We start from the raw sequence: 24,354 nt of genomic DNA, 5'->3' as shown, positions 1-24,354 counted from the left end.
CCTCTCTCTCTCAACCTCCTCCCAGGTAATTGAGGGGCCTTTCTCCAGTGAGTGCCTCCTAGAGGGAGGTTACCTGTGTGATTACATTCCCAGATAGGTGTGAATGAAACAAAAGCAGGACAGGGTCACTGTTGGTCTAGAGCTGAGCCGAGTACACACTTGTTTGTTCAGAGAGTATTGGAAATAATGATCACCTGAAGCCCGCCTTTGCAGTTTTCCTCCCCCTCCCCACAATCTTTCTTTCAAGTTTTTAAATTTTTATTATTTATTTTTTTAATTTATATCTTTTACATCATTATGTATTCCCCATAAAAATTCCCATCACCAGTTCGCGTGAGAGCCACCACCATAGTTCCTTGTGCTCTTCTCTCCCATTTGGATCCCTTTTCCTTCCTCTCCCTCGCAGATTGTCTCTGATTTATGGTTGCCCGCTAATTTTGTTTATTATTATTACGATTGTTGTTGTTGTTGTTATGTTTTTTCCTGATCCCTTATTTGGTTCCCCTATATTCCTCCTGTAAGTGAAACCATCCGATTTTTTTCTTTTACCCACCCCTCCCCTGTTGCCCCCCGCCCCAACACACTTTCCTTGCTAGCCTATGTATTCTCGGGGTCTCACAAAATGCAAAAGTCCAGGGGACCTGGTTAATTATGACTGAGAGTCTATTTCTTTTTTTTTTTTTAAATATAAATTTTATTTTTATATTCCCCATACAATTGCAACCCCCTTATTTTGACCCCAATTCCTCCTTTCCCCGAACCCCACCCCCCATAGAGTGTCTCTGGTTCATAGTTGTTTGTTGATTTTGATTTTTACTTTCTTATAGTTATTCTTTTTCCTGGTCCCTTATTTAAGTTTTCTAGATTCCTGCTATGAGTGAGAGCATCCGGTATTTTTCTTTTTCTTTCTGGCTTATTTCGCTGAGCATGATCCCTTCCAGCGCCATCCATGTTGCTGCAAATTGCATGTGTTTATCTTTTTTGAGTGCTGAGTAATATTCCATGGTGTATATGTACCACATCTTCTTGATCCAGTATCTATTTTTGGGCATTTGGGTTGTTTCCACAGCTTAGCTATTGTAAATAGTGCTGCTATAAACATATGGGTGCAGGTGCTCTTTGGAATTGATGTTTCTGTGTCCTTTGGGTAAATACCTAGGAGTGGAATTGCTGGCTCATATGGAAGCTCTATGTTTAGTAGGTCAAGAAATCTCCACACAGCTCTCCATAGTGGTTGGACCAGTTTGCAGGAGAGTTCCTTTTTCTCCACAACCTCGCCAACATTTGTTGTTGCTAGTTTTTTTAATATGTGCCATTCTCACTGGTGTAAGATGGTATCTCATGGTAGTTTTGATTTGCATTTCCCTGATTACAAGTGATGTTGAACATTTTTTCATATGCCTGTTGGCCATTTGCATTTCCTCTTCAGAGAAGTCTCTTTTTAGCTCTTCTGCCCATTTTTTGACTGGATTATTTTCTTTGTTTTTGTTGAGTTTCATCAGCTCTTTGTAGATTTTTGTCATCAGTCCTTTATCATTAGTGTATTTTTGCACACAACACTAATGATAAAGGATTGATGACAAAAATCTACAAAGAGCTGATGAAACTCAACAAAAACAAAGAAAATAATCCAGTCAAAAAATGGGCAGAAGAGCTAAAAAGAGACTTCTCTGAAGAGGAAATGCAAATGGCCAACAGGCATATGAAAAAATGTTCAACATCACTTGTAATCAGGGAAATGCAAATCAAAACTACCATGAGATACCATCTTACACCAGTGAGAATGGCACATATTAAAAAAACTAGCAACAACAAATGTTGGCGAGGTTGTGGAGAAAAAGGAACTCTTCTGCACTGTTGGTGGGAGTGCAAACTGGTCCAACCGCTATGGAGAGCTGTGTGGAGATTTCTGGACCTACTAAACATAGAGCTTCCATATGAGCCAGCAATGCCACTCCTCGGTATTTACCCAAAGGACACAGAAACATCAAATCCAAAGAGCACCTGAACCCCTATGTTTATAGCAGCACTATTTACAATAGCTAAGCTTTGGAAACAACCCAAATGCCCAAAAATAGATGACTGGATCAAGAAGATGTGGTACAGGCCTCCCCGGTGGCGCAGCGGTAGAGCGCTGGGTTGCGAAGCTGCCCGCGGCCTCTGCGGCGCCGGTTCAATCCCCGGCTGCTCCCCGGCCACCAGAGGAGGGTCCCACATGGCGCGCAGACCTCTCCTGCCGCCCGCTGCTCCCCTCAGCAGTGTACTTCGGTCCTTCTGCCTGCTCTGCTCCCCGCTCTGGCTCTGGTGAATTCTCTCACCCTTCCGCGCTTCTGACTGTACCCAGTGCATGTATAAACAAAACAAACAAACAAATAAATAAATAAAAACATGCCTCTATTAAAAAAAAATCTTTAAAAAAAAAAAAGATGTGGTACATATACACCATGGAATATTACTCGGCATTCAAAAAAGATAAACAAATGCAATTTGCAGCAGCATGGATGGCTCTGGAAGGGATCATGCTCAGCGAAATAAGCCAGAAAGAAAAAGAAAAATACTGGATGGTCTCACTCATAGCAGGAATCTAGAAAACTTAAATAAGGGACCAGGAAAATGAATAACTATAAGAAAGTAAAAATCAAAATCAACAAAAAACTATGAACCAGAGACACTTTTTGGGGTGTGGGGGGCGGGAGGGGAGGGATTGGGGTCAAAATAAGGGGGTTGCAATTGTATGGGGAATATAAAAATAAAATTTATTATAAAAAAATGTTCTGCCAGTCAGTGGGGTTTCTCTTTGTTTTTGTTATTGTCTCTTTTGCTGTGCAGAAGCTCTTTAATTTGATGTAGTCCCAGCTGTTTATCTTTGTCTTCACTATCACTGCTTTGGGTAATGTGTCTGTAAAGATGTCTTTGATGTGCATATCATGTAGTGTTTCACCTATATTTCCTTCTATGTATTTTATTGTTTCAGGTCTTCTGTCTAGTTCTTTAATCCATTTTGAGTTGGTTTTTGTGTATGGTGTGAGGTAGTGGTCAAGCTTCATTCTTTTGCATGTAGTGACCCAGTTTTCCCAGCACCATTTATTGAACAAACTTTCTTTGCTCCAATGCATATTCTTTGCTGAGAGTCTATTTCTATAATATAGGAAGCCTTCCAAGGAGATTTGTGTCTTCTTTTATAGCCTGTCATTTCTAGAATGCCTGCCCCAGTCATACACTGCCAGCACATACACCTACTTGTCTTACACTGTGACCTGAGAGATTTTTATCTGAAGAAGTCAAGCCTAGAGCCTTGTCCAGAGCGTCTAGCTTCTGAGTGCCAGACTTAGATTTGTACCATTTTCCTAAGTCCAATTCTCTAATTTTAAGTTTCAGTTTGATAGTTGTTTTTTTTAAAATAGTGCTGGGTGAGCAAGCCTTCGTGGTGCTAGAATATCTCTTCCAACTCTTGATGCCTAGGACTGCAGGGTTCACAGCAGAAAATGGCCTGGTCTAGAGCTCAGAAGCCATGGACAGTATTTACAGCTGAACCAGAATGTTCTGTCACCGTTTTCCCAGTTTCCAAGGGCAGAAATCTTGAGTCACATTTGCTGCCTCCTTCATTCCTATCCCCTTGCCGCCTCCACACACATTCTGCCCTCAGATACCCTCATCCACATGAGGATTCATTAAAAAGTGACTTTATCCCCTAATCCTTAATTTCTCCATTTAAGAACACCACTAGTTTCTAAGTCTCCTACATCCACTCCCAGCCTCACAACCTGAGAGATGCTAGCAAGTTTGCTGTAGCCATATTTCTCATTTGGAATGGCAAAGAGGAACACTTTTATCCTTGCTAGTTCTTCTTTTGAATATGTCCTTTCTCCATTCTTCCCTCCAAGAAGCCCTCAATTCTGCTCCTCATTCTTGGAATTGATCCCATTGCTTTACAGCTGTTTATATGTATGTCCATGTCCCTGCTAGCCTCAGAACTCTTCAGGGGCCAGGACCATTAAGGGGTGGTTCTTTGGGTTCCTTCAGATCCCCTTGAAATAGTATTGACCTGAAAGGACTACAGCATTCTGATTCACAGCTGTGGCCTTCCATGGAAGGTTGGGGTTGGGGTCAGGATCCAGGACATACCAGCCCCTTTGGGTGAGCCTTGGGTTGAAATAACCTCTTCTTCCTGGTGGGGAAGCTCTATGACCTGCCACTGGCAAGCCCTGACCTTCCCTGCCTTGTGTCTGCCAGATCCTGCAGAAGGTGCTCCGAGGCTGCCGAGAGAACATGCTGGGGACCATGGCCTTGGCTGCCTGCCAGTTCATGGAGGAACCCGGAATGGAGGTGCAAGTACGGGAGTCAAAACACCCATATAACAACAACACCAACTTTGAGGTACGATCCAGGGTCAGACAGATTCACCCAGCCTCCAGGCGAGGCGCTGGCAGCACCTGCAAGGGCTGCTGAGTAGTGGGAAGCGTATCAACTCCTACAGCAGCTCTTTCCCGCCTGGACAGCCAGCGCTGACCAAGAAAATGTTCCTTAGCAAGCTGCAGTCTGCCTCCCCAAGCCAGCCATTTGTGCCACCAGGTCTTCTCCTAACCTTTCTTGTTTTAATAGAAAAAAATGGGCCCCGGGCCCTGGAGGAGAGTTTTACTTTATCTGTAGCACACTCTTTGGAGTACATCCTTGGTATCTTCTGGCAGTGAATCTGGGTTTAACCCTCTTTATCCATCTTCTAACAACCTAGCCATGCTTTTGAGACTCTAGCCCCTTTAATTTCCCAGAATGGAAAAGCCTCATCTTTTCCATCCTTAATTCTATACCTGGACAGAGAAAAGTAGGAATTTGGATGAGTCAGGAGTTGGGTGGCCTCAGAATAATGGCTTTATTCTCATTAATTTTTTTTAAAGATTTATTTATTTTTATACAAGAACTAGGGTACAGGCTAGAGGCACAGGAGGGTGAGAGGATTCACCAGAGACAGAGTGGGGAGCAGAACAGACAGACGACTGAAATACACTGCTGAGGGGAGCAGAAGGAGAGACAGGAGAGGTCTGCCACGCTGTGTGGGAATCTCCCTGGCTGGCCAGGAATCAAGCCGGCGCTGCAGAGGCTGAGGACAGCTCCACAGTGCTGCGCTCAACCTGCTGCACCACTGGGGAGGCTCTATTCTCATTAACTTAATGCCACTGCATTTCTTTAGCCTGTTCCAAAGTGTTCGAGCTGGCAGGATTATCATAAGCTTCTGAGCGGACAGTACCCAGTAGCAACAGTGGTGGATGACAGAGAAACTGGTCTAGAACTTGGTTGTCACCAAGCTGAAATTTTATTTTGCTTAAGTATGAACCTCCTCCCTTTCTTCCCTCTAAGCCTCCTCTGTCCTCATGTTTCTGGGCTCTGTCTCTGCTCCCCTGGCCCCACTAGACACATCTAGTCAGCTATCAAGTTCTTCCCCAAAGAGGATCACCTTATCTTCTCCTCTGATCCCAGATCTCCTCCACTTCTCTGTGGCTCCTCCCTTCCAACTCCCCACTTGCTCTACACCAGCTGTCAGAGTGACCCTTGCACAGCACAGACCTAGTGAGGCTTTCTCCTACTCACACCCTTTCTGGGCTTCCCCTGCTGTCCAAAGTCTAAATGCCTCATTTTAGCACAGAGGCATTCACTGTCTCCTTGCCTTCCTCCCCAGGGTCACATGTCATCCCTGTCCCCACCTGCCAAGCATACATGCACTCAGAGTGCATCCTTTACTCCAGACACCTCCAGCTCCTGCCATTCCCTGAGCACATCAGATTGCGGTGCTGCCCCTGTTACCTGGAGTACACCCCCCATGTACTCCCTGCTGTTTCCTTGCCTCTGGTGGTACTGTTCTCCCTCACTTCCAGGCTCCTCTCATCTTAATTCTTCACAACAACCTTTTCTGCCCTCACACCCTCCTGCAAGTAAATTTTGCCCCAGTATACATGTATGTCCCCTACCATGTTTGCAGCACAGGAGTGAGCTCTGCACCCCAGCTCCGGGAGGCGCTGGAGAGCAGGGCTAAATGTGTTGTTCTTATATCACCAGCTTTAATCACAGGGTTCGGCACGAAGCAGCCCTCATTAACTGTTCACTGACCAGTAATCACAAATATGTTCTCTGTTTCCCCATCCTAGGATAAAGTTCACATTCCTGGTGCAATCTACCTCTCAATCAAATTTGATCCTCAGTGCAATACAGAGGAAGGCTGTGACGAATTAGCCATGTCCAGCAGTAGTGACTTCCAGCAGGACCGACACAATTTCAGTGGGTCTCAACAGAAATGGAAAGATTTTGAGCTTCCAGGTACTAAATAAATACTTGGTTATAAACTCTTAACGTTAGTATTTAAACTTAGTACTGATAAGGGAAATTGGTGGAGAATTAAAAACGGGTTTACTATATCTCATCAGAAACACATTTGCCATTCCCTGTTGCTGCAGTGACCTGACCTGTTTCTGATTCTTGTATGACCCAGGAGACACACTGTATTACCGCTTCACTTCTGACATGAGCAACACTGAGTGGGGCTACAGATTCACTGTGACAGCTGGACACCTGGGGCAATTCCAGACAGGTGTGTGCTCTGAACTTTCCCTTTGCATGACAGGGACACTCTGTGCTGTAGTTGCCACTCTGTCACTTGATCTTTGTTAATATCAAAGCAAGTGCTTTTCTCTAAGACTGCCACAAACCCCACATGTGTCATTCTTGAATATGCTGTAGTTGGCTGGTTATCAACTCAAATGGCCAGATAGAAGAGCCATTCATTGATCTGTTAAGATCTAAAGGTGGTTGTTCACTTAGAATTTGTCAGGGCATTTTACAAAAAAGGAGTAACTGATCTGTGTTTTGTGGGGGTGGGCCAGGATTCGAGATTTTGAAGCAGATGTTGTTAGAAGAAAGAGTTGTGCCACACCTCCCACTGGCCAAAATTTGGGAATGGCTGGTGGGTGTGGCCTGTCGCCAGACTGGTCATCAGAGATTAAAAGCTATCCATCTACTTCTGAGGATTGTACGATGCTGCACACATAGGTAAGCTGCTTCTGATTATGAAACCTTTGCTGGTTATTGTGAATATCTCCTCCTACTCTGTGGCTTGCTTTTTAACTGTCAGTGGTGTCTTTGACGGAAAAAAGTTTCTCATTTTGATGTCTTCCAATGCATCAGTCATTTCCTTAATAGTGCTTTTGGTGTTCTGCTTAAGAATTTTTTGCCTTGAGGGCCTCCCCGGTGGCGCAGCGGTTGAGCGCTGGGCTGCGAAGCTGCCCACAGCCTCTGCAGTGCCGGTTCAATCCCCGGCTGTGGCAAGGGTCCCACATGGTGTGCAGACCTCTCCTGCCATGCCTGCTGCTCCCCTCAGCAGTGTACTTTGTCGGTCTGCCTGTTCTGCTCCCTGCTCTGGCTCTGGTGAATTCTCTCACCCTCCCGTGCTTCTGACTGTTCCCAGTGCTTGTATAAATAAAAAAAAAAAAAAAAAAAAAAAAATCTTTAAATAAATAAATAAATAAACAGAAATCTTTAAAAAAAAAAAAAGAATTTTTTGCCTTACTTGACCTTGGGGTCATGAAGGTATTGCCTTTGTTATCTTCTAAAAACTTCCTTTCATATTTAGATCTGCAATTCAAATGGAATGAATGTTCGTGCATGATATGATGTACAGTGGTCAAAATTAGTTCTCTCTCTCTCTTTTTTGTATCCAGAATGTTTATTGGGATGGTGTCTCACTCTTAGCTCTATTCTTTTGAAAACAGTTTCCATTGAGAACTGTCTGGTCATATGGTGTGTATGAAACATGTCATTTCTACTGTCATCAGACTGAGGGCTCTTCCTGCCTGCATTGTGAACGCATGCCTGCAGTTTGTTGTCCATCCCCAGCCTCCCTTCCAGGAGGAACACTCTTGCACCCCAGGGTCCCAGAGGCTGGAGGAAGCGCCGAGCGTGGCTTGCCACTGACGGTTTCACACTCGTTCTTCCTGGGTAGCCTAGACAAGTGCCAGAATAGGGGACTTTGCCAGAGTCCAGACTGATGAGCAGAGGGGAAAGAGCCCACAGAAAAAGAATGACAGGCACAAGAACTGCCACAGGAGACTCTGCCATGGCACAGGCCATAGAGTTGCGTTTTATTTCATACTAAGTGCTTTCCTGAAAACCCAGTGTAAAGCCATTTCTTTAACTCAAACCAAATTTTCCCATTGGTTTACTTTTTTTTTTTTTTTTTTGATTTATTTATTTATTTATACAAGCACTGGGTACAGTCAGAAGCGCAGGAGGGTGAGAGAATTCACCAGAGCCAGAGCAGGGAACAGAACAGGCAGACTGACGAAGTACACTGCTGAGGGGAGCAGCGGGTGGCAGGAGAGGTCTGCGCACCATGTGGGACCCTCACCCGGTGGCCGGTGATCGAACCGGCGCTGCAGAGGCTGTGGGCAGCTTCGCAACCCAGTGCTCAACCGCTGCGCCACCGGGGAGACCCTACCATTGGTTTACTTTTATGAAGACTTATTTGGGAGAAAGTGCTGGGCTTCAAGGTTGCACTTAAATATATGGAATTATTTTTTAAAGTCATGCACTAAAGACAAAAAGCAAAACTTGGGCCTCCCCGGTGGCGCAGCGGTTGAGCGCTGGGTTGTGAAGCTGGTTCGATCCCCAGCTGCTCCCCAGCCACAGAAGGAGGGTCCCGCATGGCGCGCAGACCTCTCCTGCTGCCTGCTGCTCCCCTCAGCAGTGTACTTCGGTCCCTCTGCCTGCTCTGCTCCCCGCTCTGGCTCTGGTGAATTCTCTCACCCTCCCACGCTTCTGACTGTACCCAGTGCTTGTATAAATAAATAAACAAATCTTAAAAAAAAAAAAAAAAAAAAAGCAAAACTGAAGGTTATAAATGTATAAAATTGTGGTAAGTCCCCGAATATTGTATATCTCATAATTTTTCTTCTCTGAAAGATGTTGAACTGGAACTAAAGTATAATCTCTCTGCAAGTAAAAAAGATGTCAATACAGTCACAGTAGGGGTCTATCTATTTGAAAAGAATTCTGTTTTTTAGAAGGATTTCTGCCCTGAGCGGAAGCTTATTTCTTGTGTTGTGTAAGCCTTAAATTTTAATAATGGTTGTTGTTGTCTTTTAATTTTTTCCCCCATTTATTAAAGCAGTGAGTGCTGTAGACAATCTGGAAAACTGACAGGGATAAGTATTGATAACATTTTAGATATGTTTCTTTACTGTCATTTTTAGTATGGTCACACAATACTGCACATGCACATTTTTCAAATTGTATTTTGTGTACGCAGTTTTATATCTTGCTTCTTCCCCACATAAGATTTATCTTGAGATTTTCCACTGTCATTGGAGGCTCTTACAGCCACCATTGTTAAGGATGTGCAGGTGATCTTTGTGAATATGCTTCAGAATCTCTTGTTTCCTGGAGTCTGGTTTTGAAATTTGGGTTCTGTCCCTTCCTTTACTTGCTGTTAATGAATATTTCTGACTGTTTTGGGGGGAGGGTCAGTGGGATCCTCTCGTAACTACTAAGTGTGGGAGATGAAGAGGAGCGCAAGCCACCTGACATCTCTACCCTTCCTCCCACAGTGACCTCTGTGACCTTGCGCTGTTAAAGCCGCTGTGGCAGCTCTTTACCCACATGGAGTACAGCCTATTTGAAGATGTGACTCAGCCTGGCATCCTCCTCCCCTTGCACCGTGCCCTCACCGAGCTCTTCTTCGTCACCGAGAATCGCGCCCAGGTGAGGGCCCTGCTTCTCACCCAGGGGCTTGAGAGCACAGAGTGCTCCTTCTGTTGCCCCTCCCAAGCCCTGGGGTGTCATTGAGTCTTGGCAAATCTGCACAGGGAGGCAAGCTTGGCCTAGAGTTCAAGGTCCTCACCTCTCCCCAGCCTCAGGAAGCTCCCTGGTTGGCACCGAGATTTCTTATTTTGTCAGGCCTAAAGCCAAAGTGGGAGAAAACTATCAGCCTTTGACAACAGTGAGTATTGGCGCCACCAGGGAGGCCCAGTTTTGGAAAATAAAACAGATGCATTCGTTTTTTTCCTCCCTTCAGCAAAATAGACTTATTGAATATGAGAGATGAAAAGGCCTTTCAAAGTTCTTTAGCTTATGCTCTCATTTTATACATGAGGAAACTGCCCGGAGAAGGGGGTCCTCTGCCCGGGCACCCTGTGAGTAAGTCAGGGCAGAGTCCCCCGGGCACCAGCCTCCTCCCTGTCTGTACTCCTTCTGTGCATCTTGAGTGGGGTGGTACCATGAGCTGCCCAGCAGAGGGAGGCCTGATTACCTACTTGAGATCTCTGTGGCTGTGGGTGGGTGTCCCCTGGGTGGTGGTCGTTTAAAGTTTCACCCTTGCTCTCTCCACAGGAGCTCGGCTTGCTGCAGGATTACCTGCTGGCCTTAACCACTGACGACCACCTTCTCCGCTGCGCAGCACAGGTATGCCCCCTGCCTGCACTGGCTCCCCGGGGCGGTCAGCCCCACTCTCTGTGGCCAGGACAGAGAGCCTCTACACAGATGGCACGTGTGCAGAGCCCATCCAGGGTTTACATGAGCTTTGTTCCAATTCAGCCACTTGTCCCTGGTGTCGGGGAGAGCAGGCGACCCCATTCATCTGTGTCATTCATATTGAACTCTAGGGTCAGAAGACACTAGCAAGAATTTGTGTCTTTAAAACAAAACAACCAAAGCCTTAAGTTTACAGTTTGGCTCATCCGTAAAGTTTCCATAGAGTTAGATTTTAGATGTTTGGGGCTGTGATTTGCTTCCCTGATAGAAGAACTCATCTGACAGCTGTTCAGTCCCAAGGTTCCTTTTACCTTTAAGTTATCAAGGATCCAGAAAAGCTTTTGTTTATGTTTGTAATATATAGGTGATTAGAGATCGACACATACCATTAGAAATTAAGTTACATTTTAAACTTGGAAATTAAGTTAAAATAAGGATTTTAAACATTTATCAATTAATTTTTTAAAACAACAAACCAATTTCATGTTAACATGAATAACATGTTTTATCAAAAGCAACTATATTTTTCAAAGCAAAATGATTACTGTGAAGGGTGGTTCGTTTTTATAGCGCTCTTTACTTTACTGGCTGGCTGAAAGAAGACAGTGGGGCCTGCATATCTGCATCTGCCTTCAGTTATTTTATTATTGTGCACTAACCTCTGGGAAAGTCCGCTCATGAGAGTATGAAAGGGGAAAAGGCAATATTCTATCATAAAAGTAGTTTTTTACCATGTGGCGCCCCTGAAAGGGTCTTGGGAACCCCAGGCCCCAGAAAACATGTTGAGAACCTTAGCCTCACAGGAGTCAACTGTCACAGAGCATGTGGCCCGACCCTCACAGCCCATGGCTCAGGGGCCAGCGTCGCACTTGAGTGCACATCTGACTGGACTCCCAGCCAGAGCCTGCGCTCTGTTGCTGGCCAGTTTTCTCAGTGAGCACAGGGTCCCCCTGCAAGAGCATCTAAATGGCTGCTTAGAAGCTGGGACCCCCACAGCAACTACAAAAGAGTTGTATGAACTCTCTTGAGACCTGCAGTCAGGGCAGAAACGCCCTCCCCTCCCAGCAGATGCCTGCCAACACTCCAGCACCCCTAGTTCCAGTGAAATTTGAGCATTTGGACATCAAAAGTTCGATATTGCACATTCCTGTGGCTTCTCCCTCTTTCCTGTCCCGTGTCCAGTCTCCTCACCCTCATTCTGGCCCTCCCCAGGGCCTGTTCATTTGCTGGACCAGTGCTCTGAGTTTCTCCCGGCCTGCCACGTCTTTCTCCCCAGGCACCCGCCACTCCTGAAGACCAGCCTCAGCCCAACACCCTAGGCCCAGCACTGCCTGTTTATTTTTTCCCTCTGCACCTTTGTGCTACCCCCTTTCCCTAAGGAACTTTGCCTGAGCCTAGCACTGCACCTGCCCCTGTCTTGGGGCAGTGATGATTTCTGTCTGATGTGTGAAGTTTTTGTATGGTCTCAGTAGCTTTTTGTCTCTCACTCTAGACTGTGGCCCTCCAGGTGAGGGAAACCACCCCTAGCTTGAGCTGTCGCCTCCCTGCCCCCTGAAGTGCTCAGCTCAGGGTCTTGTTCTGTAGGCACTTCATGAATGCGCAAGGATGTGGTTCTTGACAATGATGACGACTCTCCCTCCACAGGCTCTGCAGAACATCGCTGCTATCAGCCTGGCCATCGACTACCCCAACAAGGCAACCCGCCTCTGGAATGTTGAGTGTTAGCCCCTGGCGTGGCGTGCATGGAACTAGCTAATCTTAATCTGTCCACAGGGATTTTAGAGCAGATAGCTGAAGTTCCTGTGGCATCAGTGCCCGCTCTCCTTGAGCTCCCACTTCCACTTTGATTAGAATGCCAAGCAGTCACGTCTCCAAGAGCTTCCCGTGTCACAGGCCAGACACCTCCACATACATGTGAGAATAAGCAAAGCAATGCGGACATCTTCAAAAAGGGCAGACAGAAGGCCCTTGAGGAGGTTGTTTCTAGACAGCAGTCTTCTCCGGGGTCTGCACCTACAGAAGCTGCAGCCCTGGGGGGACCTGGAATTAGCCTCGCTGAAAGATTTCTATCTCAGTTGCTCCAGAACAGCCTGCGTTTGCCCCTCAGTTGGAGACAAAGTGTGTCCAGAGTCCCTTTCTCAGCAAGACTTTCAGCAGCAGTGACCTGGCTCGGGACTCCTCTTTTGCTTTTGCTTCTTGAGACTGGATAATCCAAACCAAAAGTGGTGAGAGCCTCTCCTGGCCATTACCTGGTCCCCAAGCACTGAGTACAGGACCGGGCACCGTCCCAGAGAAATCCACGGTGAGAACAAGTGCCCTTGGGAACAGCCAGCAGGCCACCTAGTGTGTCTGCTCACGCAGTGGCTCCCAGCACATCCACTTTATTTTAGTTGTTTTAACATAGTTCAGTTCCCACCTCATGTTTTTAGAATAGAACCACACTGACTCCCTTGAGAGGGCCTCTAGGGAGTGACCAGCGGAACGGTCATTCTGGGGGACAACTGGTTTGTGTCAGAGTAGCAGGATGGGAGGAATGCTCTTTAGCTCCTCTACCTAAAGTCTTGACATGGTCTCAGAGGAGCTCTTATTTTAGAAGTCAAAAACAAACAGAAAAAAACACATGATGGTTTTATTTCTGCTCCATGGTCACAGTAATCTATCCCATCCACCTCTGGGACGCTGCGTGGTTTTTCGGCTGTCACTTGTCAAGCAATAACTACATTAGTTCTAATGAATGCTGTTTTCCATTTTTCTTTTTATGGTTGTAGCCTTGCCCCGAAGTGCTGATTAGAATTCCCTTTCCAAAGCCCCGCTTTGGAGTGTGGAGCTGGGTTGGCACACAGGCTGTGTTCAAGCCTCAGTGGGATGCGTTGGCATGAGGAAAGCCTGAAGCAGCTGCCACTTAAAGGCGGGTGTTTGGACCCAGGCTAGTCTTGCCACACAGAAGGCTCATCATAGTCGGGGCCAAGTTGAGCAGGTTGGCGTTGCCATGGAAACCCCCTGTGCAGGGTCTGCAGGCTTCTAGAGTGGAAGGGCCTGAGACTGCAGGTCCCAGGAGGACCTTCCTGCATGAGAGGGAGACCAAGGAGTAGCAACCTTCTGTGGCCCCAGAGTTAGATTCTCAGCCAAGCCTCAAGGCTGGCTGTGGAGCTGTCATGGAAGGAAGAGTGCAAAGGAGAAAAACATGGTCCTGAAACTTGGTGACTTAAAGGCCCAACACCCACCCTGATAACCACAAAGCCTGGGCCTGGCCTCATCTGCCATGGTGTGGGGACACAAGAAGACAGGCATTGCTGGCTTGGTAGGAACCCTTTTCCCATCTTTTGCTCTGCCTGCATCCCCAGAGAAGGCCCCATACTCCGTACCACCCAGAACCAAGTAGGTCTTGCAATGAAGAGGGAAGCCACAGAGAACAAGTGGGCTCAGACTCACCAATAGACTGCTTGCAAGAGACATGACGGGACGGTCCAGCCCACTGCTGACCCTCACCATGCTATCGACACCCCTCCAGACCTTGGACTGACTGAGTAAGGCAGGACAGATGGGCAGGGCAGGCAAACCCCTCGCTGCCATTGCTATCAGCTTTGCTCCCCATCCTCCCATCAGGAAGAAAAACTGTAAATAAACGCCGGACTCCTCATATCTTCTGTCCATAGACCGCCCTTGCTATTCTGGTCTCTCTGTACTTCAGTTTGCGTAGAACAAGCCTAAGTTTTCCCTTCACACACAACTGCTGCTCTCTCCTGGCAGGGCCCCCGCTGGCCTGGCATCCCTGCATCCCACCTCTGCTTCCAGCCACTGGGCGGCACTGCCGAGTCAGGCCCAGCTCCCATGACCCCGGGGAGGCCCGAGGCTCCCTCCACTCCTGGGCAAGAACAGATTTCCATCGAGACCAACATCCATCCCTTTGAATTCTTAGGAGTCGGGACTGCAGGGCTCAAACAACAATGAGATAAAACTGGCAGGAATAAAGGTGTTGTGGAAACATGTGCCTAATCTATAAAGAAATTCTGTTCCAAATCATATATATTGTACAGACAGACACTGTTCCTAATGAGAGGAGTGACTTATTTTCATCATCGTTTTTAATTTGTTTTCTTACGGGTTTACGATTTTGAATTTTTCTTATTGGTTGAAAGAAAGAATTTTGATTATATCAGCTGAGTGAGTTCAGCCTGTAAAAAAAAGATGTTAAGTTGTGGGTAAAATATGCAAATGAAGAGAAATATATTGTACAAATTCTATATAAAAAAAGGTAAAATCATGTGTGGGCTTTTTTTTTTTCCTTCCCCTTCCTCTGTCTCTTACAAAGATTATGTTTGAGGTTTCTACCAAACCCAAGCTGCTGGAATTTCTAGAATCCCTCAGGGTTGAAAGGGATCAGAAAGTTTCTCTAGCACCTCTCACAGCCTTGACTATAGCCCTGTAGAGAGCCCCCCACCCCCAGTCTGAACCCTGTGTTCACCCCCTGCTTCCTGGGCCTGCCTTCTGCACAGCTGTTGGGAGGTTGGCACACACTTGCTGTCCCCAGTCAGCTCCTGACAGACTCCCCTCCCCCACCCCACCCTTCCTTCACCTCCTGTTGCTCACTGGATTCTGCCTGCAGCCCTAGCAAGGAGGAGGCCAGGAATCTGACCACCGGGCCTGCTGCTCCTCCAGGGCTGGTTTCCTCCTTCCCTGCCTCTGGACCCAGCTTCTGACTAAACTGGCTACCGTGGGCCTGTGTTTGGGGCTCGTCCTTCTTCCTCTATATCTCTGGTTGGTCACTTTATCTCCTCCTCGGCCACACTCCTGGTGCTGAACACACTGTCACTTGTGAACTAGAAAAGAGAGGCTTTTTGGTGGGAACTGAACTTAACTAATTTTTGAGGCCCATTTGTTCTAATCTGACAATGGCTAACGTGTTCCTGAAACTCCTAAACTGCCTCCTGGGAATCCTGGGCAGGGCCCTGAACCCAGTCTCAGCCCTCACCAACTTTGAGACCAGAGAGAAAACTGGCTCAGCATGAAGTCAGCAGAACTGGGTACTCCCACGACCTGAGCAGCCCACTCATGCGCCACCTCCACCACTCCCTCCAGCCCCCCCCACCGCCCTGCCCGTCAGCCGGCGCCTCCCTGTAGGACCTTTTGGTATTAATTTCACCCTCCCCTGCCTCACCCTCATGTCACTTGAGCGCTCTGGGCCTCTACTCTGAAAAACGGGTCTGGAGCACCTGACTGTGTTTTGCTGTTTGTTTGAGCCCTGCCAGTTGGTGTAGCTGGCTGCTTCGCTAGGCTAGGAAGCAGGAGCAGAGGTGCTAGGGTTACGTGCCCAGATTAGCCCACAAGTAAATGATAGAAGGCCTCAGGCATCAAAAGCAATTTGAACTCAAGCTTTTTTAGAGTGAAAGAGAAGCACAATTCAACCAGCGGAGCCTCCTTTGATAAGAATGAGAAGCTGTGAGAGGCCTGCTTAGAATCACACAGGAAGTGGTTGCAGAGCCGGACCAGTATAGTTCTGACGCCCAGCCCCAGAGCCATCACTTCAGCCCGCACTTGCCCATTCATGCCACAGTAAGCTGGGGATGGGGGCTTCATTAACCCAGCTTTCAGACTGAGGCCAAATCTCAACATGGCCCTAAATGCCTAAGGCAGGCCCGGTCACTTAGCTAACTGCCCTCTCCTTCCCTGCCAGAATTCAGTGTTTCGCAGGTGGCGACCAGAGATCTTTCGTCTCAAGAAAGGTGGGACCTTCTACTTGCTCATGAGGAAAGTGATAATTGGTTTAAATCCTGCTCAGTTGTCTCACTTCTGTTTGGTGAGTGCTCACTTTCCCAGCAGTCAGCACACCTGTGTAACCCAGTTCTGGCTAGAGTTCAGCAGAGATCTGCTGGGAGGCTTTAGGGAAGGGGCTGTACCTCAGGCCCTCCACTCTCCATCTGACTGATGAGAGTACAGTGCATGTGTCCCCCATGATCTTGTCTCAATGGGGGAAAACAGTCTATTGAAAGGAGAGTGACGTGAGCCCAACAACTACCAACCTCCAGACCATGTGTGCTGGGGTGATACTGGATGATCTCTCTTACAGCTGAACAGCATTTCTGACCCAGACTCTGCATTATGCAACATTTTGGCTCGAATAGAAAGAATAGCACAGCTCTGTCTGATCACGTTAATATGAACAGTATATAGGCAAGTAAGTTAAAATTCTGAAATACAGTTAAGCCACAGATGGCACCAAGCTGCAGCCATCCCCCACTTATTCTCCTTTCTAGGGGTTCTTGCAGGTTTTGCTTGTGCTCAGCGAGGTTCCAGACTCTAACTTTAGAGGCACTGCCCTGGTTTCATTGGGACGTCTTCTGTTACAAATAAATCCACTTCAAACTTTTCTTTTTTGCACAAGTTTTCAAAACTCTTGAACTTTTTCAAAATTGGAATGTTGCTTAATGTGCTTGAGACAGTTTATTAAGTGTGAGTAAGGCCCTATAAAATAAATGTCTCTCAAACATGAATAAACTGATCCTACTCCCAAGCCGACAAAGGCCCAAACCTGGTTTTATCCAGTCATAGGCTTTGCCGGACGGCAAAACCAAAGCACAACAAAACAGAAACTTCTTCATCACATTTGGCTACCCGTTATTTAAAGTGCCGATGAATTTATGCAATTTGAATTTGAATTATCAAGACTCATTTAATCAAACATCCGCACAATGGTAAGAATGAGACTTTAATAAATTTTAAGTGGATTTTATAACCCTATGAAAAAGTTGTTAAAACAGTAAGGAATGGACACCTGATGCGTAGGAGGCTTTCTCCTGTACACATCCCGGCCACCGCCGCACAGCCCAGGAGTATCGGAAGAGGCTGAGTCAGAGTAAGGCTGTTTAACAGATTTAATTTTTCATATTGTATATGAAAACATTGAATTGTTGAGCTGGCAGGGGAGAAAGCAGCTCTGCCAAGTACCGCAGCTAAAGCCCCCGCTTCAGGGCCTCCCTGGTGGCACAGGGGGTTAAGTCTCAGCATGACAAAGCTATCTGCAGCACAAGTTCAATCCCCAGCCAGGGAGGTGACCCACATGGCGCAGCAGACCTCTCCTGTCTCACCCGCTGCTCCCCTCAGCAGTGTATTTAGTACATCTGCCTGTTCTGCTCCCCACTCTGTCTCTGGTGGATCCTCTCACCCTCCCAGCCCACACCCCAGCTCTTGTATGCATAAATAAATGAACTTTAAAAAAAAAAAAAGCCCCTACTTTTAGGGCACACCTTTGCCCTCCTATCTGCACCACATCGTTAACAGAGTATGAATGTAAACCAGCCAGTATGTGACTACCAGGGCATTTTGAACACGTTGCACAGATTTTCTAGAACTAAACATGTAACTTGCCCCACAGTTATTTTTTTATGCCGAAACTTGATGCTGCCAGTAAACTCCACTTCCGTTTACAACCTGTGCCACAGCAAAGAGTGGCGATGCTGGTCGTTCAACTACTCTTTAATGATTATGGCACAAATCGTTCTTCAGGAGGAGTTACAGAGCACCTGTGATGGTCCAGAGTCCAGTTGTAAGCTTTCTTAAAAGTGATGCAAACTAAATTTTGAAAAGAGAATTTATCGGCTTACAAAACTGAAAAGCTCAAGAGGTGCATCTGGCTCCAGGCAAAGCTAGATTCCAGCGGCTCAGGATGTCAAGTCAGTCAGTCTCTCCACACCCACTGTCCTCACTCCCTCTTCCTCACACCCTGCTCTGCTGCTCTCTTGGGTTTTCATAAAGGTGAAGGTGTGGTGTAGGCCAGAGGTGTGGGGGTGGTGAAAGGAGACAGAGTGGGGAGCAGAACAGGTGGGGCTACACCGATACAGTAAGGGGAGCACTGGGTGAGACAGGAGAGGTCTGCTGCGCCATGTGGGTCACCTCCCTGGCCGGGGATCAAACTCATGCTGCAGTGGCTCCCTGACAGCTTGACAATGCTGACGCTAACCCCTGTGCCACCAGGGAGTCCCCATATATTCTTTTTAAAGGAAACTCACTCCATCTCTAGCTGCAGGGGTAGGCAAGTAATCATTCTTTATAGCCACACAGTCAATCAGGCCCGGAAAGAACAACTAGCCCAAGATAGACAAAACTGATTCTTTCAAAGCATTCAAAGAAAAAACTGTCAACTGAGAATCCTATGGGCAATAACGTTAACTTTCAAAAAATGAAGATGAAACAATTCCCAGATAAAACTGAGTTTGTTGCTAGCAAAACTTCCTTACAAGAAAAACTAAAGGAAATTCTCTAAGCTGGAAGCAAGTGGCTTCAGACAGTAGTTTAAACCCACATGAAAAGACAAGAAACATGGTCAATATAATTATAGAAGAAAACATAAATATTTTTGTATAAAACGATTCTATAAAACAATATGTAATGAGGTATTGTTGGGTCTGTTACATAAAGAAATGTAATGTATTTTTACCATTGACAGGAAAAGGAGGTGGGTGGGAACAAAATTGTATTGGGTGAGGAATTCTAGATGGTAACTTAAATCCATAGGAACAGAAAAGGAAAACCAGAAATTAAAATAAAAGACAATGTAACAAAAACTATAAATAGGGCCTCTCTGGTGGCCTAAAGGTTAAGTCTCAGCACTTACTACCAGTAAGGCTGAGTTCGATCCCCAGCTAGGGAGTTAACACACAGGGTGCAGCAGACCTCTCCTGTCTCACCTGCTGCTCCCCTTAGTGTATTTCAGTAGGTCCACCTGTTCTACTCCCTCCTCTGTCTCCTCTCACCACCCCCACACCCCAGTTCTTCTATGCAAAAAAAAAACCCCAAAAACTATAAATATATACTTGGCCTCCCATCTTCCTTCAACTTCCTTGAAGGTTATAAAATTATGAAAATTTATAATTATAATAATATATTGTTGGGTTTTTAACATTTATAGAAGTGATATGTATAATGGTAATGACACAAATAGGTGGGAAAGGAAATGTGATTATATAGGAGTAATGGTTACATATTTCATTGTTTTTGAAGTTAGTGTAAAGCTGAAACTGATTCTAAGTAAGATATATGCAGTAAGTCCTATAGCAACAACTAAGGAAATAATGCAAAAAATTATTTTAAAGTTTTAAATGCTGCATTAAAAATATTTACATAATGCAAAATATAGCAATGAAGGAGAAATAAAGGAAAATAAATGAAAAGACATGAAAAACAAAAAGTAAAATGGGAGCCATAAATTCAACTAGATCCATAAAACATTAAATATTAATGGCTCAAACAATGCAATTGAAAGGGACTTGTTGACTGGATAAAAAAGCAAGGTCTAATTATATGATGTCTATAGAAGAAATATTTTAGATTTAGAACTACAAATAGATCAACAATAAAGGGATTGAAAGATATATCAAACTATATTAAAAGCTATAGTAATCAAAGCAGCATGGTATTGGAAAAGATACAAAGATCAAGGAAACAGAAGTGACAGCCCAGAAATAAACTCTCACATACATGGACGACTAATTTACAACAAAGGAGCCAAACCATTCAATAGAGAGAGGAAAATCTCTTCTTCTCTATTTGGAAAACTAGACAGCCACATGCAAAAGAATGATACTAGGGAGCAAGAGGTTGAGCGCAGCACTGAGAAGCTGTCTGCAGCCTCTGCAGTGTTGGTTGGATTCTCGGCTGGCCAGGGAGCTACCCACATGGAGTGGCAGACCTTTCCTATCTCACCTGCTGCTCCCTTCAGCAGTGTATCTCAATAGATCTGCCTGTTCTGCTTCCCACTCTGTCTCTGGTGAATCTCTCACCCCCTCCTCCCCTCCACACCTCTAGCCTACACCCCAGCTCTTGTATGCATAAATAAGTAAATCTTTTTTTTTTTAATTATTTTTATTTTTTTTTTTTTGGTGGGACCCTCGCTGGCAGCCGGGGAACGAACCGGCGCTGCAGAGCCTCGCAGCCTCGCAGCCCAGCACTCAACCACTGCGCCACCAGGGGAGGCCCAATAAGTAAATCTTTAAAAAAATAATAATAATAAAGCACTTAGGAGTAAAGTTAGCAAAAAGATTATAAAATCTGAAAACCACTGAGGTTTGTTGAAAGCAATGAAAGGAAGTCTAAATAAATAGAAAAGGTATCCTGTATCTATGGATCAGAAAACCTACTGATGTAAAGATGACAATGTTCTCCAAACTGACCTGCAGATGCAGTGAAATCCCTATCAGCTTTCCACTCACTTCTTTGAAGAACTGGCAAGCTCTTTCTAAAATTCACATGCAACTACAAGGGATCCTGAACAACCAAAACAATCTTGAAATAGAACAGCATTGGAGAAATCACACTCTCGATCTCAAAACTTATTATGAGCAACAGAATTTCAAGACAGTGGGATACTGGCAGAAAGAGAGTCATGTAGGCAGACAAACTGGAAAAACACTATATCATACCCAACAAAGGGGCTTCGTAATCACCAAGGCATCCTTCCAAATCAATAGCATGAAGCTCAATCTGTCAATGGAAAAAATGGGCAAGAGCCAGGACAATTCCCCAAAGAGAAAATGCAAATGACCAAGAAACAAATGACAAATGTTTACCTGCACATGTGGTAAAAAAATTGGACACACACACACACACACACACACACGATTCAGATGTTCACCTACCAGATTTGCAATGATTAAAGAGATGGGTAACATGGCCCAAGGGTGGGTTGGATTCCCAGGCATCATGGTGCTTGCAGAGGGTGAACCTGGGGCTCCCAGCTGCTCTCCTGAAACTTAAAGGAGAGACTCCTTCACCCTTTCTGTCCCCGTCTAGAAATTCACCCACAGAATAATTCGCCAGCCCGCTAAGATATCTTTTACGGCACAGGAGATCTCGAAAACCTCCACGTTAGAGACTTTACTAAATGTGATTAAATACTATGCTGGTGTCTGAAAGAATATCGCATGTGTACATTGACCAGCAAAAATGTTTGTAACATATTACTATGTGAAAATAACAAGTCAAAAACGATGCCAACAATCCCATTTGTATAGGAAAGAAATATAGAGAAAAATCTGACAAAATTTGCAGTAAAATATTAACACTGGTCTTCACCAGTAGTCAAGTTATGGGAAACTTTATCTCTTTTTGCTTATCTGTATTTTGAATTTTTTTTTTACAATAAATGTGTAGTACTTATATAACAAAAGAGGAAAATAAAGGTCTTTTTTTTTTTTTTTTTTTTACCATTCTATTGTGAGAGTTGGCATTTTCAAGTTTTGTTTTTAAATTTGTCACAGGGTTTGGCTTTCTGGGCTCAGGCTGGAATATGAGGCAGGTTTCCTGCTTGGGGAATTGTGTTTTTCCAGGTTGCCTGAGAGGCACTGGGAGTTTGGAACAAACAGGAGCTGCCCGTTTCTCATGGAGCTCTGACCCTGGGCACCCCCTGGGCCTGGGTCACCACACCTCCCTGCATGCTGAACCCCACATGCCTGGCCAGGCCTCAAGCCCCACTGCACACTGAGCAAAGCATCCAGGCCTGTGAGTGAATCCTACCCACAGCTGAGTGAGCTTGAGACACGAGCCTCTGCTTTGGCCACTTCCCACCCTCATCTCTCACCTCACAGGAGAGGTCTGTGGTCCAGGTCCAGCCAATCAGACCCTTCCGTTCTGGTGCAAGGTTGGGCACATGACCCCAGGCAGTCCAGTGAAACCCTGTCCCCACTATGGAGAAGGCGAGGTTCTCTCTACTGGGGCCGTGGGGAGAAGGGAACATAAGCCTGGAGTTGCTGTTTGCCCCATCAAGAGCCTGTCTAAGAATAAAGATCCTGATGTGGAGTCCCCTAGGAGACCAGCTGTCCTGGACTTTTTAGTCATGTGAACCAAGGAGCATCTATTTCTGCACAACCACTCAGCTAGGAGCCACGTGCCCTGCCCAGAGACCGGTCTCTGCCCCAACAGGAGGTTTCCTTCTGGTAGCGACTCACTGGCCAGTAAGCCAGCCCTCTGGGGTCCTTTCATCTACAAAGTCACCCTCCAGGGAACCCTCCTACCTAAACCCCTCATTGGTAGAGGAGCAAGAAGTTGGACTCACTTTCCTCCCATACTGCTGGCTTTAAGTTCCAAATTTCTTACTGTTTCCACTAGTAGCTTAAACTTTTGTGTAATTTTGCATTCTCTACTATTATATCTTAACAATCAAAGACTGTTTTCTCCAAAACAATATCTTTAAGTGAAAATAAGATACACCATTTTGCCTCTGCCTTTGGAAACTAGGCTCTTATGAGATATAAGCCTGGCAAGTATTTTCTCCCCTTCTAGGAGTTGTCCTTTTGCTCGAATAGTTCCTTTATGCACAAGTTTTGAATTTTGATGAGGTCCAATTTATCTATTTTTGTTATTTTGTTTTGTTCAAGTGTCATCTCTAAGAAACATCATCAAAGTCAAGGTGATAAAGGTTAACTCCTATGTTTTCATCTAAGAATTTTGTAGTTTTGGTTCTTGAATTTATTTTGAGCTAATTTTTGTATGTGGTGTGAGGTAAGGGTCCAACACCATTCATTTGCTTGCAGACATCTAGCAGTGCCTGTGGCACAGACTCCCTGGGTGGGTATCTCTCAGGTCCCCTAAGAACCTTAAAGAGAAGGCACACCCAACATTTTGGAAAAGTCAGGCTTACTAGATACCAGATGCAGTTCAGGCCAAGGTGGCTTGGGCCTGGGAGGGTGAGGAAGGACAGACTAGGACAAAGGACTATCACAAGTGAAGAGTGGACAGGAAAACAAAGCAAAAGGGAAAATAAGCTGGAGAAGGGGGTGGAAAGGCACTGAAACAAGGGGACCCAGATGGACAGGTGGGCTGGAGGTACAGGAACCCACTACTGACCTGCAGGGTAGGATGAGCTGAGCCAGGGCCCAGAGCCTGGGGGTGAGGCTGAGACAGGAGACGGAAGGTGGCCTGGAGCTTAGGGTTCCTTATTCACCCACCTGGACATCCCTGAAGACAAGAACCCTCTAAGGGTGACAGTGTGACGGGCTTAGAGAGCCTGACCTACAGTTCCCCGCTCATGGGAAGTAATCCTCTCCCCCCCTTCACTTCAAAACAATAGGTGTTAGCACTTCCTGTCAAGAGTGAGGCCAGGCTCTGGAATTCAGGGCCCCGACTGTCAGAGTTCAATTCCTGGGCCCACCCCAAACAAGTGTGTGAACTTAGCGAGTCGTCGCTTCTCCTCTCTGAGTCCCCAGATAAAGGGTCAAAGGAGGAAACCCTGGGGTGGGGGATGGGGGCGGAGAGTGAGCAGTCACTCAAAGCGTTTAGAACATGCCTTGCGCACTGCACGCCCAGCATCAGTTCACATCTCACTCAGGAAGATGTAGCGGCAGGTACCCAAGATATCTGATGATACTTACTTTCTAATTATTTCCAGATTTAGATTTCATACAATGAGGGTGTATACACTGAGGAGCACAGAACACAACTACGCTTCGGATTTGTGCTTGGGAGTCCTAATGCAGGCCTGTTGCTGGCAGGACAGGAGGCCGAGTGCAAAGGCCACACTATTGATTTGACCCGAGCATGGCCAGGCTGTCCTTGGCTCCCCGCCGGAGGAGGCAGGAAGCATTTGTTGCCGGGAATCCCGGACCCTCTGTGTATGGGGCTTGGGGGGCAGGGGCTTCCCTCTCTGGGGGGAGGCCAGACAGATCCTTTCTCTGGCATGGGCTCTCGGAGCCTCACAGCTGCCACCAGGCCAGCAAGTGACCGATTTTACAGCCCAGGACTCATCTCAGAGGGGTGGGGGCTTGCTCAGGGTTTCGCACATGTGTCTGGGGATGGACCCCCCTTCTACCCTGATTTCTTGCAACCCCCCAAGTCAGACGGGCTTCGAATCCG

General features: G+C 46.1%; 1 protein-coding gene across 4 annotated transcripts in view; it reads left to right on the top strand.

The window, feature by feature from the left end:
- Nucleotides 1–14,772, top strand: part of ZZEF1 (zinc finger ZZ-type and EF-hand domain containing 1) — a 111,270-nt gene extending 96,498 nt beyond the window's left edge. For all 4 annotated transcript variants that reach the window (XM_037494384.2, XM_037494386.2, XM_037494385.2 and 1 more), the window contains 7 exons: nt 4,234–4,377; nt 6,141–6,309; nt 6,482–6,580; nt 6,873–7,038; nt 9,591–9,744; nt 10,372–10,443; nt 12,157–14,772. In XM_037494384.2, the coding sequence (XP_037350281.1) occupies nt 4,234–4,377; nt 6,141–6,309; nt 6,482–6,580; nt 6,873–7,038; nt 9,591–9,744; nt 10,372–10,443; nt 12,157–12,237 (885 nt within the window). In that variant the 3' untranslated portion in view covers nt 12,238–14,772. The remainder of the gene's footprint in view (nt 1–4,233; nt 4,378–6,140; nt 6,310–6,481; nt 6,581–6,872; nt 7,039–9,590; nt 9,745–10,371; nt 10,444–12,156) is intronic.
- Nucleotides 14,773–24,354: the final 9,582 nt, after the last annotated feature.

Source organism: Talpa occidentalis, unplaced genomic scaffold, assembly GCF_014898055.3.
Source record: "Talpa occidentalis isolate TD23 unplaced genomic scaffold, MPIMG_talOcc4v2.1 talOcc4.7, whole genome shotgun sequence".
In the NCBI taxonomy this organism is placed as follows: Eukaryota; Metazoa; Chordata; class Mammalia; order Eulipotyphla; family Talpidae; genus Talpa; species Talpa occidentalis.
Note: the sequence above shows the minus strand (reverse complement) of the source record. Positions and strands in the feature narration are given on the sequence as shown.